At 36.1% G+C, this 17,343-nt stretch overlaps 1 protein-coding gene across 6 annotated transcripts in view; it reads right to left on the bottom strand.

Annotated features, from left to right (window-relative positions):
* LRCH3 (leucine rich repeats and calponin homology domain containing 3) overlaps window positions 1-17,343 on the bottom strand; it is a 95,687-nt gene that overhangs the window by 21,744 nt on the left and 56,600 nt on the right. For 2 of the 6 annotated variants that reach the window (XM_037525388.2, XM_037525385.2), the window contains exons 12-17: window positions 17,064-17,213; window positions 11,927-11,977; window positions 10,116-10,169; window positions 6,491-6,562; window positions 2,251-2,299; window positions 1,349-1,456 (exon numbers count right to left, since the gene is read on the bottom strand). In XM_037525388.2, coding sequence (XP_037381285.1) covers window positions 1,349-1,456; window positions 2,251-2,299; window positions 6,491-6,562; window positions 10,116-10,169; window positions 11,927-11,977; window positions 17,064-17,213 — 484 coding nt within the window. The remainder of the gene's footprint in view (window positions 1-1,348; window positions 1,457-2,250; window positions 2,300-6,490; window positions 6,563-10,115; window positions 10,170-11,926; window positions 11,978-17,063; window positions 17,214-17,343) is intronic. The other 4 variants (XM_037525390.2, XM_037525387.2, XM_037525386.2 and 1 more) reach the window with 3 other exon arrangements.

Below are 17,343 nucleotides of genomic sequence, written 5' to 3'. Positions count from 1 at the left end.
GGGAGCAGAGCAGGCAGGACCGAAGTACACTGCTGAGGGGAGCAGCGGGCGGCAGGAAGAGGTCTGCGCGCCATGTGGGACCCTCCTCTGGTGACCGGGGAGCAGCCGGGGATCGAACCGGCGCTGCAGAGGCTGAGGGCAGCTTCGCAACCCAGCGATCAACCGCTGCGCCACCGGGGAGGCCCTCATCTTGACTTTTAATATCACAAATTAGTTTTGTCTAATTTTGAACTAACTATAAATGAAGCCATACTCTATGTATATAGGCTCTTGTGTCTGACTTCTTTTGATTAACAATACAAGATTTATCCGTGTTAGACAAATTAATTTGTTCATTTTTATTGCTTATAAGGTATCTCAAGTAACACATCACAATTATTTATTCATGCTACTGTTGATAGATAATCTGTCTGGGACTATTATGTATAGAATTGTTATAAATATTCTTATACATATCTTTTGGTATACATGTGTACATATGTCAGAAGGAAAATTACTTTTCATAGGGCATAGAAATGTTCAACATTAATAGATAATATAAACAGTCTGCCATAAATTTGCAATCCCACCAGCAGTGTGTCTCTACTTTGATTTCAAATCTCACCAAGAGTATGTCTAGCAGTTACATTAAAAATAGTTATTTTGGACTTGAGATGTGGGGGGCTAGGCAGAAATTTGTCATATTAACTAAAAATCATGAGCCTATATAGACTGAGAAAAAAAAAAGATTCAACCTTTAAATATAAAAAAATAGGGTCTCCCTGGTGGTGCAAGGGGTTAGATGCAACCTATGAAGCTATCCACAGCCACTGCAGCACGAGTTCGATCTCCGGCGAGGGAGGTACCCACATGGCTGAGCAGATCTCTCCCAACTCACCTGCTGCTCCCCTCAGCAGTGTATTTCACTCAGTCTGCCTGTTCTGCTCCCCACTCTGTCTCTGATGAATCCTCTCACCCCCACACCTCTGGCCTGTACCTCAGTTCGTATATAAATAAATAAATAAATCTTTAAAAAAAAAAAATAGCTTTTATCAATGAAAAAAAAAAAAAAAGCTCATGACAGAGAAGAGAAATATTCTCTAAAGCCCTATTCTCTAAAACACTAAAGGACACGGCGTAAACCTGTTCAAATACTCCATAACCCGCTTTTAGGGGGTACTAAGACATCTAATTAAAACAAATTCAAACAAGAGTCTCTTAATGTAACCTCACCAACAAACAGTGTTTAGTCTTTGTCAAGATGACATCTCAGGGTAGATGTTTAAGCATAAACAGGCAATGTCATTTAATAAAGTGTCCCTCTCCCCCTTACAAGCCCTTACAAATCACCCACCTCACTACCACCTACCTTTATTTGTTTCTGCCCTGACAGCTGATCGGAAAAGGAAGCTTTCAGGTCGTTGTGGCTGGTTTCTCTGGGCAGTAGCAGGAAAAGAATATGCAGGGGAATGATGAACTAAACAGCATGGAACATCAAAATAAGATAAAGGAGGTGTAAAATAAATTAAACAGAACTGCAGACATACATTATAAAAGTTCAATAAATAACAAGAAAAAAACAATCTTGGCAATGATGTAAAATATTAATTGCTTATTGATATAAAATCTGGTACAGAAAAGTAACTGAAAGAACAGCCATTTGATGTATTTTTGCATGTTACTTTTGATAATAAAGAACAAATATTAATATATTGAATATAGTCTCTTACAGATCTATGCCCTTCTAGCTCCCATTCATTTGTTCATATAGAAGGGGTGAGCAGTTGAATTGTTGAATTAAAAAATGGAAAATATGCAGATAGTTTCCAATTTTGTGTTTGATTTCCCACATCAGGAAAGGAAACCAAAGCTATCTAGAAGTAATTATTCAGGAAATTTTTGGTAAACAATTATAATCTTGATATGGTTTTTTTTTTTTTTTTTTAGAGGCATGTTTTATTTATTTGTTTGTTTGTTTGTTTATACATGCACTGGGTATAGTCAGAAGCACAGGAGGGTGAGAGAATTCACCAGAGCCAGAGCAGGGAGCAGAGCAGGCAGAAGGACCGAAGTACACTACTGAGGGGAGCAGCGGGCGGCAGGAGAGGTCTGCACGGCATGTGGGACCCTCCTCCGGTGGCCGGGGAGCAGCCGGGGATCGAACCGGCGCCGCAGAGGCTGCGGGCAGCTTTGCAACCCAGCGCTCAACCGCTGCGCCACCAGGGAGGCCCAATCTTGATATGGTTTTTAATGCACCTTTGTGTCTATTACCTGTTTCTGATGTAGGTGAACTTGACACAGTATTAGATCTGTCATTATTCTGCAAAGAAACAGAGATATATGAATTATTCTTATTTAAGAAGAGGTACTTTCCACATTTATGGTAACTTTGGGATTATAAAAGATAAAAACCATGTAGCTGTTCTTCAAAATAAAGTCTCGAAGTAAGATGGTATATGAATTTTGCATGTTTTTAAAAACAAGAGTTTTTATTTAGTACTACAGAATTCAAGGGTTATATAATACATTCTTTAAAGATAGTTCCATTATAAAAAGGCCTTTCCTATGACTAAAAATCATATGTAAGGCAGAAAATTTTACTGAGAAAATAAAATTTCACTTTATACTAGTATTTTTCTGTTATAGTTACTAAAGTATTTATCCCCCTCTAGAGAATAAAATTTAATGTGTTAAGAAAATGAAGAATATCAAACCTAGTCCAATCAAACATTCGTAACATTCCAGTTAGGAAATAAGGGTTTTAAAGGTGATAGCTGTATTTCCAAGTTCAAGTGTTTAAGTACAAGTTTCAATTCATTGACCAAAGGAGGAAGAGGTAGATAACTAGCGAAAGTTTACCTGAAAAAAGGAAATGCAGTTAAGGAGGAGTAGAATCAAGGAAAGCTAGAATAACATCAACTATATTTCAGGCCTTGAAATCTAGTTATGTATACTCAGTAATTCAAATATAATTTTATATGATAACTAAAGACACTTTTGAATCAACAGAATCACACACCCCCACACCCCCATACCACTGCTCCCATGTTTTTTTCCCTTTCTTTTGGTTTTATTATTTTCAGAATCTCACTATGAGTTGGGTCAGATGAAATTTATGATGATGGGTAATTTAAACTGCTAAAATAACAATGGAGCCATGCTGTTGAGAAAATTCTTGGACTGATCTAGAAGACAAATTTGTGGAAATAGTTCCTTAGTTTGATATTCTTAGGTTATGAATCAAGAATTAAAAAATAAAATGTGCCAATGAGTGAAGCGGTGTATTGTCTTGTTCTGTACAAAAGCAAAAATATGTTCATCAAGTTTATAGAGAGCAATGAACTAAGATGTTATGAAGAAATGTAAATTTAATTTAAGGGCCTCCCTGGTGGCGCAAGGGGTTAAGACGCAACCTATGAAGCTATCCGCAACCTCTGCAGCATGAGTTCGATCCCCAGCCGGCCAGGAAGCAAACCACATGGCGCAGCAGACCTCTCCTGACTTGCCCCCTGCTCCCCTCAGCAGAGTACTTCGGTCAGTCTGCCTGTTCTATTCCCCGCTCTGTCTCTGCTGAATCCTCTCACCTCCCACACCTCTGGACTGTACCCCAGCTCTTGCATGCATGCATAAATAAATCTTTAAAAAAAATAAATTTAATTTAAAATAAGCAACAGCAACTAGTAAAAGGAACAGGCAACTGAGGCAAAAGTCGATTATCTTTATAAGGAAACAGAAGACTATCCTTATTTTCAAGGAATATGAGTTATGAAGAAAGAAAGTCAAGGATAAAGACTTGTTTAAGGATCAATGGCTGAAATAGAAAAACATGAAGAGTACAGATTATGCCAGAGGTAGAAGAAAAATATTTAAAAAAAATTTAAAAACCTATTTGGTAGGAGTTTGAGTAGGAGTTTAAACATATTAAAGAATAAAATGGTAACAGGCAGCTCTACTAGATGAGATAAAGTGAAATAAATTCCACTGAATGGCAGCAAATGTTCTCTAAGTCCACAAGCATCAAAAGATAACATACAATTGACTGTAATAAAAAATAAAGCCACAACAGAGATGACTTATAAAATGATGGCTTTTAAAATGTACTTTTATCGAAGATCTAAATCTAAGTGATTTGTATTCTAGGATAGAAAAATAATGAGTTCAGGGTCTCCCCAGTGGCGCAGCAGTTGAGCGCTGGGTTGCAAAGCTGCCTGCAGCCTCTGCAGCGCTGGTTCGATCCCCGGCTGCTCCCCGGCCACTGGAGGAGGGTCCTGCATGGCGCCCAGACCTCTCCTGCTGCCCACTGCTCCCCTCAGCAGTGTACTTCGGTCCTTCTGCCTGCTCTGCTCCCTGCTCTGTCTCTGGTGAATTCTCTCACCCTCCCGCGCTTCTGACTGTACCCAGTGCTTGTATAAACAAACAAACAAACAAATAAATAAATAAATCTTTTTTTAAAGAAAAAGAAAAATAATGAGTTCAAATCACTCTGAGATCATCAACTATCTTTGAGATAGTACTCTTGGAGAAGTGAGGGCAAAAGAGAGTTAAGAAATAATCTCAAACACTGACATGAACTCAACTTTAAGCCTGGTTAAGAAAGAAAAGAAATAAAATCATGCTTATAGTGTATACCTATTCTAAAGTAATTGGGATACCAAAAAAATACCCAGATCTCTTTAATCATTTTATAGTGCAGCAGGTATGATAATTGACAAAAAGAAAGTTAGATTCATCACACAATTCTTTGCACACCCAGATTTGGCCTGTCTTGACTGTGATTCTCTGGGAGACAATAAGCCCCAACACTCCAAGGTATCCATGAGTGTAATGAATTCAGTTCTCTCCTACCCATCTAGAATGCCTTCTTGGGTGTATAACTTCAAATAATTTTCTGTATTGTAATTCAAATAAAGAACACCTAGCTAAGAAAGGCTAGCAAGGGGTTAATACTGAAGAAAATTATAAATAAAGCTTTATTTATCTTTATAACAAGAGACAAGGTTTACAGATGTTATAAAGTTGGATTCAGTATTTAGAAGGACATGATGCAAGAATCAAAGTATTCTGATAAATTACAGAAATAAAAATATTCAAAAAACAAAATTAAGTATTTAGGAGAATAAAAGATACACGATGTGGAAATTAATTATCACTTAGGAGTATAACTATCTGAGTGGTATGGTGGCCATTAAGTAAAATAAATACCAAAACGGAAAAAGCCAAGTTAATACTCAGAGTTAGTTAGACATGTGAAAACCCTTCTTTCCTGCTCAGTACCAGACAGGTTCTAATGAAGGCTACACTTCAAATCAGGGGCTCTGAAGCTAAAATGCAAGGCAGAGAACTTAGGAAAGTTCATAAGGACTGACAGGCTGGGAAAGCACATAAAAGGACTAGAGTTTATTTAGGGAGCAGAGAGGGGTGGCATCGTTACTGTTTTCAAATACAAAGTTTTTTTCATAAAGACTCTAAATAACTAGAAAATCACCACACTGGAAAGGAAAAAAGAAACAAATGTAAACCACAGAGGACAGATAAGCAGAGGAAACTTCTTAACAGTGAGAATTATTAATACAAGTACAGGGCCTCCCTGGTGGCAGGAGGGGTTAAGAAGCAGCCTGTGAAGCTGTCCACAGCCTCTGCAGCATGAGTTTGATCCCCGGCCAACCAGGGAGCAGCCCACATGGCACACCTCTTCTGTCTCGCCCGCTGCTCCCCTCAGCGGTGTACTTCGGTCAATCTGCCTGTTCTGTTCCCCACTCTGTCTCTGGTGAATCCTCTCACCCCTAACACCTCTAGCCTGTACCCCAGCTTTTATATTCAAAAATAAATAAATCTTAAAAAAAAAAATACCAGTGTAGTGTGAACCCAGATATGACAGAGACAGCAGCCAAAGTATACAGGTGCCTGTAGGCCATGTTAAGAAGTTTACACTTTATTCTACCATATAATGCCACTAAAGAGTAGTTTTGAAGGCCCAAAAGTCTTCAAAAAGTAAAATACTGCAGGTTCTTCATTTAGTCTTGTAGGTCTTATGATCTTCAGAGCAACTATTCAACTGTTTTGTGAAGTGCAAAAGTCGCCATAGATATTACATAAACATATGGGAGTAGCTGTTTGCCTATAAAACTATTTTTAGAAATAGGTAGCCGAGGGGCCATAGTTTGCTGAACCCCTACTGTAGAGGGTTTTGGCAGTAACAGTTGTGGGGAACAGGAATCAAATTATTTTACATGCACATTAGGTAACAGAGCTAAATTAATAATTTACGACCAAAAAAACCTCTGATAAAAAAATTCGAACATTGCAAACAGACTATGAATATAAAGAATTAACACATCCTATTTAAACTAACAAGTGAAATTAATGTAAACTCAAACTGTTTGATAAACTGAGATATATTTCATGCAATGCTAGATTCCAGATAACTGCTAGATCAGTCCACTGGAAAACTTAGGACTTTCTTTAAAAATCCCTCCCCTAGTTCCTAGTGAATTACAATAACAAGAGATACCTTAAGAGGCACGAAGGCAGAAGACTGAGGCAGCATAGCAGCACAGCCCACTTGATTCAACCCTGTCAGCGACTAAATAGCAAAAGAGAAAGAAGAAACAGGCAGTATTTTTGTTAGCAACTGTCAGGGAGGCAGGCAGGCAGGCAGGCAGCTGGCTGGTCAAGAGTCTGGTCAGTGAAATTAGAAGAGGAAAGGAAATTGACAACTTTCAAAACGTTTACTAATGTCACTGATAGGGCAAAAAGAGAATATTTGGGGAAAAACCCCCAAAATTTATAAAGCAGTTTTTCTATCTCTACAATTCAAAATATTTTAATACCTCATATCATATTAAGCAGGAAATGAAAAGCATGATTTGTTAAAAATGGTTCTGAGTAGAAACTCAGAACATCAGTATCTTTCAGCAAAACAGTTCTAAAAATGAGTGAGTCCTAGAATGGTCTCATGACAGAGAAACTAATCCAGTCAAAGAGTGCATTTTAACTGAGCAGAAAGAGTATAAGAACAATTTTTTAAAAATATTAATCCAAATTAGATTTATTATAATTCAATAATGTTTCTGATGTGAGAAGCCAGGACATAAGGATTCCGCAACATACCTTAAGAATAAACCAGCATTTTCTTTGTGCCTTTGTGAAAGTCCAAATGACCTCTAAGAGGGTAAGTGGAATTTTCTTTTACTTTGAATCCTTCATCTTTTCACTAATCTACGTACAACTAGTTAGATCTACGTTAGAGATGTAACTAGAGATAAGAAGCTAGAATCTATTGTGTTGAATTATAGGTAAGTGCTGCTCAATATATGACAATATTTTCATTTGGTGAAAAGAGGAAATCAGAGTAGGCAGGACTTTCACAAAGGGCATAGCATAAGACTGTACTTTAAATTTAATAAATGCTAAAGACTTAAAGATATTAAAGCCTTTACAAGTTAAATAGATACAAAAATTTAAACCAGGATCACAAATATTTGAATTGTGGGATAAATAACAAACATGTGGGAGTTTACAAGTTAGATGGCCAGCACAATAAGCTGCATTCTTAAATGAGAGCTTATAGACAGCCATGCCTTTTTTTTTTTTTTTAAAGCACGTAGCACACACTGCAACATAATCTATCTTGAGGTAGAAAAAAGTAAAGTTGCAATGTACCAAAGAAAAAGAATGTGACAACATACGCTGTGTATGCTTCACCTATTTAGATTCTGGCCTGCCTTAAAATTGATTATACTGGAATAACTGCTAATCCAGTATAAATGAATGCTTATGTTATATAAATTTGTTATAAAAAAGGCTAGAAGTCACTATAATCTGTAAAAAAAAAAAAAAAAAAAAAAAAGGAAAGGAGAAATGGCAAGTAGTGAAATGAACCTCCACAGTTTTTAGTACCCAGAAATGGGATAGAGATGCTGGTGGGAGATAGATGAAAGCACATAAGCCAGAAGGGCAGCTCTAAGAGAATTCAGTGTAAATGATATTAAATGTTACAAATACTTATTTCAAGCCTATATATTTCAAGGTCTTTAAAACAAATTCGACATTATAGCATCAGACCTTTTCATCATGAAACAATCTACTGAGCAAGTATTAGGTGCACAGCATTTATGTGCTCATTCAGGAAATATTTATTAAGTACGTAATATATCCCAGGAACAAAGACAGGGACTGAGTACACATATGGAAATGAAACAGAGACTATCCCTGTGCCCATGATGCTTAGAGTCTAGCAGTCTAGTAAGGGAGAAATATAAAACAATAACCACCTATCTAAAATACTATGAAGAAAAAATAACAGCAGAGACATAAATTTGATTTTGGGGTAAGGGGTTACAGATAAAACACATTAAAGATGACAGATGAGTAGTAATTAACCAAGGACTATATGGAGGGAAGGAGAGAAAGTCATGCAGAAGGAATAGCATTTGCAAAAGACCTGAGGGAGGAAAGCACTTGCTCTATTTGAAAAGCTGAAAAAAATACTGGTATAGTGTGAACCCAGAGAATGACAGATGAACAGCAGCCAAAGTATACAGGTGCTTGTAGGCCATGTTAAGAAGTTTAGACTTTATTCTACCATTCAAAGTCACTGAAGAGTAATTTTTGGACACTATTTGGCATATAAAACTATGTGAGATATGGTCATTGCTTAGAAAGGCCATCTAATTTAGGTGAAATAACTGTGTGTGATATGCGCATTTTGAAAATAGTTGAAGGTCATTTCAAATTTCATGCTAAAGAGATTTTGCTGTTATTTCTCTAAATTCTACTTTTTTCTTGACAAAAAAAGTCTGGGCACTCAGATGATTTACTACATATGTAATTAAATCTCATCTTTAGTTTTCTAAATTGTCTTCAATTATAATGGAGGCAGTACAGCATGGTGTTTAATGCCTTTTCTCAAGTCAGCTAGATCTAGATTTAAACCCAACCTTGTACTTGCTAGCTATGTGACCCTGTACAAGTCACATTCAAGACAAAACATTCTGTGCCTCAGGAGTCATTTGTAAAATGGTGATAAATTTAATCTTAACTCTAAGGTTGCTGCAAGGAGTGAATGAGATAATTCTGGTTAAGTTTCTAAATCATCAAAGGCACTCAATATTTTTCTGCATTTATTTAAACTATAACTTGCTTCTCATATTAATTAACTTCCACTGAAATTCCAGAGGCTGGTGGTTGTATTTATCAATAAGACTGCCAGTTAAAATGTGCTGAATCCATCTCCAAGGAAATACGGATTGCACAATACACAGAAATTTTAATAGACAATGGAAGTTTATGTAATAGGAATGTCATGCTTAAAGTATATAGTTCATGTAGTATGTGCAATGGTAGACTAGCACATAAGACAGGGATTGCTATAGACAGATTTTTTTTTTTAATGGTAAGTTTTCAATACTACTGTAAAAAAACATAAAACATGATGGAGAATCATGTAAATGATTAGAATTCTTTCACAAGGCTGATAAAAGACTTTCAATAAAGTTTTCTTGTTATATTCATGTTCAGTTACTGAAATGGGCAATGAAAGAAAACCAATGTTAAAAACTATCAGTATATAGCATTCAAAGTTAGTGTTTTCCTGAGCTCAAAAAATGGGAATGGAGAGATAATCCTGAGATGTAGGTTTTTTGTTGTTGTTTTTTTTTTTTTTTTTTTTTTAGGTCAAGGATTTTCAGTAGCTTAAAATAGATAAAATAGGATGCCAAATATAGTTGTATAATTAACATTATAGAGGGAGGGAATCCATTTAACACACAGATGATCATGAGTCAAACTAATAATTAATAAAATAAGTGCATCTGGAATTAGATATGACATTTAAAAAATAATATAATACATCTGCTCCTCCCAAAAGACATACAATGCCAACATAGTTCTCAATGCAAATATTTTACTTTTGGCAGGACTAACAAAGACACTGAATCCTAACTGCAGAACACTGGAATACTGGGTAAACCATAAATAGTAATGTAGGAAACAGTTGTAGCTATTTGTAAAGTATTTAGTAATGATGTTTATCATGTTTTATGATATTTAGCAAATTTCAGAATGTAAAGTATAATAGCTATTCTTCAATTTTTAGATCCAGCAATGTAAAACTCAATTTTGGGCAAGGCTCTTACCACTAACAAGGCACTATCATCAGTGTGCTGAGACCTTCTGGATGGAAAGTGACACTGGAGAGGTGAAGAAAAATGAAGCAATGTCAAAAATAAACTATGCATACACACAATGTATTCTGCAAATACACACATAAGCAGAGAGACATATTAAGACATACTTGGGAAGATGCTGACATATGAGACCATATTCATAATCATTTGGAATTCATGTACCCTAATAGCTAATATGTTGATTTTAAGTAATGATTTTCTTCCAAAGAGCTCAACACCTTCAAATATGATCTTACTGCCTAAAAACTTTCTAAATCAAAAAGGGAAAAGGGATTATTCTCTGTTCACAGATAAGAAAGCTGAAGTATAGATGAGTAATAACATAAAGAATTTGTGGTCATTTCGTGAGTCAGTGACAAATTAAAAGCAATACATCCAAAATCATGATTTCTAGTTTAGGCATCTCTTCATTACCTTTCTTACAAAAAACATAAGCATATAATTGGAAATTTTTAAAGTGTACTTAAGAAGTTGTACATTTTTCCTGAGAAGTTTTGGTTTTCAGAAAATGATTTACTCCAGAATGACCATAAAGAAGGTACTGCTGGAGTAAAAAAGGAGTGTACTAACTTACCAAATTTGGTTGTCAAAGGTTTGTACAGAATTATTACTACGTGAAAAAAGACTGAAAATGCTTGAGTGAATCTTTCAAGTATTATAGCAATACATAAGTCCTCCAATAAATAAAAAGTAGTTATTATATGTCTGTCAATATTTTAAGAACTCTTTTATATTGAATAGTTAACGTTTCAAATACATCTTACCATTCTGGAAACACTATGCTTCAAAAACATTGTGCTGAAAATTGATGCTTGTAAAGTCCCATTTGCTAGAATCTCAAATAACTTATTTTATAAAAAGCAAAGTCAAAATTCACATGAAATAATGCCTTTATACATTTTTTAAGGAAGTAATGACCATAAATTGAAAAAATGAGAAGGCAAAGATAAAGGAAAGTGGCTAATGAGAAAGCCAAATTCAATAAAAACATTTATTTAGTACCGGATGGTCTCACTCATAGCAGGAATCTAGAAAACTTAAATAAGGGACCAGGAAAATGAATATAAGAAAGTGAAAATCAAAATCAACAAAAAAACTATGAACCAGAGACACTTTTTGGGGGGGGGGGGGCGGGAGGGGAAGGATTGGGGTCAGAATGGGGCGTTTGCAATTGTATGGGGGAATATAAAAATAAAATTTAATATTTAAAAAAAAAAAAAAAAACAAAAAAAACATTTATTTAGTAAGCTTTATTTTGACAGATCAAAATAGGTCCTTAAATTTTTAAAAGGTTGAACAATTAATTTTAACTTGTAATGATCATGTACTACTTAATAATATAAGACTAATGCATACAAAGTATAATTGAAACATGAAACTTAGGAAATGAGCACTAAAGCTGAAATACCTTTTATGTTTAATAACAATAACATTCACCCATGTCAAATACAGCTACCATGACTATCTCTCATTACATAGTATGCTTTGAAAATGGAGAGATGATACATCTGGTCGGAGTGGTGGAGAGACATAAATACTCTCCAGATGAATGTGTATAGAATTAAAAAGCCTCTATCTGTGAATTCTGATAAATTCTCTGGCCTGTGTCTTCTTCCTATAAGAAGAATTTTGTGAGGGGGAGTGGGGGAGAAAATGGCAATATTTTGATCACTGGAAACACATGATAATCACATGCAAAATGTTTCATTTCCATTGTAATAACAAATACTTCCAAAGAAAAGGTGATTATATAGACTTACCTCATCATCAAAGTGTGGTTGTTGTTTTTGTGGACTTTGTGACGCTTTTTGCTGTATATTCCCCACCCCCCCAAAAAAGGGAAGTTAGTTAGAATCTTGAATACTGGAAATGATACAATCTATTTCCTAATATAACTACTTACATTAATTTCTGTATCTTTTGCATATGATACTGTTCTAGACTTACTGGTTAGAAGATATTGCTCTTTCCTTTTAAGTAGCTTACAATTTAAATGCAGGAAAGCAATAAAATGACACAATACTTTCATATGGCTATAAGCATCTATAAATAGAAATTTGAAAAACTTATACATACACATATATAAACACATTCACAGTCAGAGTGGTGATCTTTCACTATATGCTTGCTAAAAAATTATTCTCTCTTCCTCTAAGGGTTTCAAGTATCACTCTGATGCTAAGAGCTTTATCTTTTTCCTATAAATGAAATCTCAGGTTTGTATTTTCAACTGCCCATGGAAACTCTCTACTTGGAAACTTTACTGTCACCTCAATTTCATCATATCCAAAGCATACACACAAATTCCTATACTAACTGGCCCATTCCCCAAATTTGCTCATTTATGTTAATACATCAAATAATAATAACACCTGTGTACAGTGTTTTTATAATGTGTTCCTCTGCACAGTATCTCACATAATTCTTCTTACTCTTGGAAGTAAACAAAAATCACAAATATAGTCATTTAAAGATGACAAAATTGAGAAGAAAAGAGATTAAGTGCTATGTGCAAGGTCACAAATTTGGTAAGTAGCACAGCTGAGATTTGCACCTATGCCTTCTGACTCTAAATCCTATTCTTTCCACAATGCTAGACTAGCACTGAAATCATTCTTTTAACCTCAATATCTTGCTTTGGGGCCTTTTATCCCACTCATCTTCAATGACTTATTCAACATCCACTACATATTTATGTACAAGGCATAATACTTCTCTTGGAATCTCCCCTATAGCAAATTTATAAAATCCAATGTGGTGGTAGGAGGCACAGCACTCACCATACTAATTAATTAGGCACATCCATAATAATTCTGGAATACCTAATATTTAATAATTAAATATTACACATGAGGCAACTAAAGACACACACTTTCCAAAAGTTAAGCATATACTGAGTAGCAAAACTAGATGCAAATTTCTGACCCGGAGCACTTTCTGTTAATACTGTCTCTCCTTTAGAATTCTCAGAAATCACCTAGTTTTATGTCCTCATTGTGTATCGTACCCTAATTATTGCAATTACTTTCTAATTCATTTTCTTCTTTCTAACATATTCCAACATGAGTAGATTAGCTTTTCATTCTTTGTCTCGGGTTTTTCTTTTGCTTTACAATTTATTCTCTTGTGCTTAATAGATCAAGATTCAGCTCTAGGGGGTCCTCCCTGGTGGTTCTAAGAGTTAAGTCTCAGCACTATGAAGCAATCCACAGCCACTGCAGCATGAGTTCAATCCCCAGCCAGGGAGCTAACCCATATGGCGCAGCAGATCTCTCTTATCTTGCCCACTGCTCCCCTCAGCAGTGTATTTCAGCCTGTCCTGCTTACCACTGTCTCGGGTGAATCTTCTCACACCTTACACCTTTGGCCTACACCCCAGTTCCTGTATGCATAAATAAATAAATCTTTAAAAAAAAAAGATTCAGCTCTAATCTGAAATTTCATTAATGTGATTAGCTCTTACTAGCTTATGATTTCTACACAAGGCAAGCTAAATGACTTAATACATGTAAAATGTATAGGACAGTACTGAGACTACAGTAAGAACCAGCTATGATTATTTACTGAGAGTCAGTACAGCACTATGGTGACAGAGTAGGGTTTGGAGGCAGCCTGTCTTGAATTGAATTCTTGCTCCACCACTTATGAGCTGAGTATTTAACCCTAGGCAAGGTGTTATTTTCTTTTGAGTATTAAAGCTCATTATCATGGGCCTGACATGTTTGAGTATTTATAATAAGAGTATTTATAATGTGTATAGTACTTAAAGAAGATGGTCTTCAATTTATGAAACACAAGAGAGAGGCACTCGGGGAACAAGAGAGATTCTTTCATTAAACCGTTCAGTTAACAAATATTTACTGAGGGGCCTCCCTGGTAGCACATGGGGTTAAGACGCAACCTATGAAGCTTTATGCAGTCACTGCAGCACGAGTTCAATCCCTGGCCAGGGAGCTACCCACATGGTGCAGCAGACCTCTCCTGACTCACCTGCTGCTCCCCTCAGCAGTGTATTTCAGTCAATCCACCTGTTCTGTTCCCAACTTTGTTTCTGGTGAATCCTCTCACCCCCGAAACCTCTGGCCTGTATCCCAGTTCTTGTTATGTATAAATAAATAAATCTTTAAAAAAAACACAAACTAATATTTACTGAGCTTTACAATGGGCTAGACTCTAGCAGGGACATAGCAGTGATAAACAAGGCATGGTATCTATCTTCATGATGTTTACAGATAAACTGGAGAGATATAATCAAATAAAAATACAAATAGTTATGAAGAAAATATATCAAGGCAACTATAGAAGAAAAAGTCTGAAGTAATACAGGCAAAATAAACCCACAACAGGTTTTGGTGCAACTATAGAGGCTGAAAAATATTTAAAAAGAATATCAAGAGGGGTTGATAATTGAGAATGCAAAGAGAAAATGGAAAGAATCAAAAGTGACATTAAAGCACTAATCCTGGGGTCCTGCAAATTTTTGGTATTCATTAGAATGAAAAAATTAAGAGAGAGGTTTGGATAACAATACATCTGTGTGGCTCTTTAAGCACTTTCACAACCTCACTGATCTTTACTAATGCACTGGAGATTGAGGAAATGGCAGCAGGACAGTAAAGTGGTATGTTTAATTACAAATTACCAATTAAGAGTAAGAGGTCACTGTCCTAAGACCAAGATAATCACTTCTGACGGTCCATCCATGGGAACCATTAATCTAATCACAAGCAGGGGCAGCTACATGACTTAGTCAAGATTCCTTACAGTTGATGAAATTCATATGGAACCAAAAAAACTTTGAATAGCCAAAGCACTGCTGACTAAAAAGGAGAATGGAGCTATCACATTTCTGGACTTCAAACTATACTACTAAGTCATAATCAAAACAGAATGGTACTGGAACAAACAGACATACAGACCAATGGACTCAAACAGAAAGCCCAGAAATAAAGCCACACGTATATGGACAACTAATCTCTGACAAAGGAACAAAGAATATGAAATGGAACAAGGACAGTTTGTTCAACAAATGGTGTGGGAAAACTGGACTACCACACGCAAAAGAATGAAACTACACTACAACCTCACACCATGCACAAAAATAACTCAAAATGGATAAAAGAATTGAAAATAAGACCTGAAACTATAAAATATATAGAAGAAAATATAGGTAAAATACTACATGACATATGTCTCAGTAACATCTTTAAAGACTCATCTCCCAAAGCAAAGAAAGTGAAGAAAAAGATAAACAGCTGGGATTACAACAAACTAAAAAGCTTCTGTACAAGGAGTGGGAAGAGCACAAGTGTCTATGCTGAGGGTACATGGGTGGATTGGTGCTGGGAATTTCACGGGGACTATAACCGAGATGAGAAAGCATACATTGTACAAAAATGAAGAATGATGTAAAAAATATATAAAACTGAAAAAAAAAAAAAAATGCTTCCGTACAGCAAAAGAGGCATTAGCCAAAACAAAGAGACACCCTATTGGCTGGGAGAAAATTTTTGCACTCCATGCAACTGATAAGGGACTGATGACAAAGATCTACAAAGAACTCATATGACTCAACAAAAACAAAGTACACAATCCAGTCAAAAAATGGCAGAAGAGCTAAAAAGACACTTCTTCCAAGAGGAAATGCAAATGGCCAACAGTATGTGAAAAAATGTTCAATATCCTTATAATCAGGGAAATGTAAATCCAAACCACAATGAGATACCACCTTACCACCAGTGAGAAAGGCACACGTTAAAAAAAAACAGGAAACGGCCACCTTGGTGGCGTGAGGGGTTAAGCGTCACACTATGAAGCAATCTGCAGCTTCTGTCTGTAGCACGAGTTCAATCCCCGGCCAGCCAGGGAGCAAACCACATGGTGCAGCAGACCTCTCCTGGCTTGCCTGCTGCTCCCCTCAGCAGTGTACTTCGGTCAATTTGCCTGTTCTGTTGCCCACTCTGTCTCTGTCTCTCACCTCCTGCAACTCTGGCCTGTCCCCCAGTTCTTGTATGCATAAATAAATAAATCTTTAAAAAAAACCCAGGAAACAACAAATGTTGGCATGGATGTGGAATAAAAGGAAACTCTCCTACACTGCTGGTGGGAATGCAAACTGGTCCAACCACTATGGAAAGCTGTCTGGAGGTTCCTCAGTCTACTAAAAATGAAACTACCATATGACCCAGCAATTTCACTCCTAGGAATCTACCCAAAGGACACGAAAATATTAATTCAAAAGGATACCTGCACCCCTATGTTTACTGCAGCACTATGTGTAATAGGTAAGATATGGAAACAACTCAAATGCCCAAAAATAGATGACTGGATCAAGAAGATGTAGTATAGATACACAATGGAATACTATTCAGCAATCAAAAAAAGATAAACTCATGCCATTGGCAGCAAAATGGATGGAGCTAGAAGGGATTATGCTCAGTGAAATAAGCCAGAATGAAAAAGAAAAAAAATAGGAGGGTTTCACTTATAAGAGGAATATAGGGGAACCAAATAAGAGATCAGGGAAAAAATAATTAAAAAAAAAAATGGCAGGCAGCTGTACATCAGAGACATTCTACGAGGAGGGAAAGGGAGAAGGATCAGAACAGGGGAGGGAAAAGCACAGGGGACTATGGTGATGGTGCATGGGTGAATGGAGGGTGGGAATTCTATGCGGTCTACACCTGAGAGGAGAAAGCAAACACTGTACAAAAACAAACAACGATGTAAAATATGTATAAATAAATTAATTTATTTTTTTAAAAAAGAAATTCCTTGCAGTGAGAAAAAGGTGACATTTTAATTAACACAACAAAAGCTGACAGCCTCAGCAAAACAAATAAGCACTTACTTGTAAGGAACTTAAGGAATACCATTCAAAGAATTCAAAGGACTCACCTTGACGAAGTCCAAGACAGCATCTCTTTGAATCTGCTTGGTCCTTATTTTTTCCTCCTCATACTGTAAGGCGGCAAGTTGTGCCTCTCTGCGAGTACGCTCTACTAATTGTTCTCTTCTCTGATGAAATTCTAAGTCTGTATGTGATAACTAAAACAAAAATATCATTTTGCACAGGCAAGTGGGGATTAGGATCAGCTTATCAATATTCCTTATCAATTGAGGTACCTACTGCTAACTCAAACAACTTTTACTTTGCAGTCACCTTGGATTGCTTTAA

The sequence above is a fragment of the Talpa occidentalis genome, unplaced genomic scaffold (genome assembly GCF_014898055.3).
Source record: "Talpa occidentalis isolate TD23 unplaced genomic scaffold, MPIMG_talOcc4v2.1 talOcc4.4, whole genome shotgun sequence".
Classification (NCBI taxonomy): Eukaryota; Metazoa; Chordata; class Mammalia; order Eulipotyphla; family Talpidae; genus Talpa; species Talpa occidentalis.
Note: the sequence above shows the minus strand (reverse complement) of the source record. Positions and strands in the feature narration are given on the sequence as shown.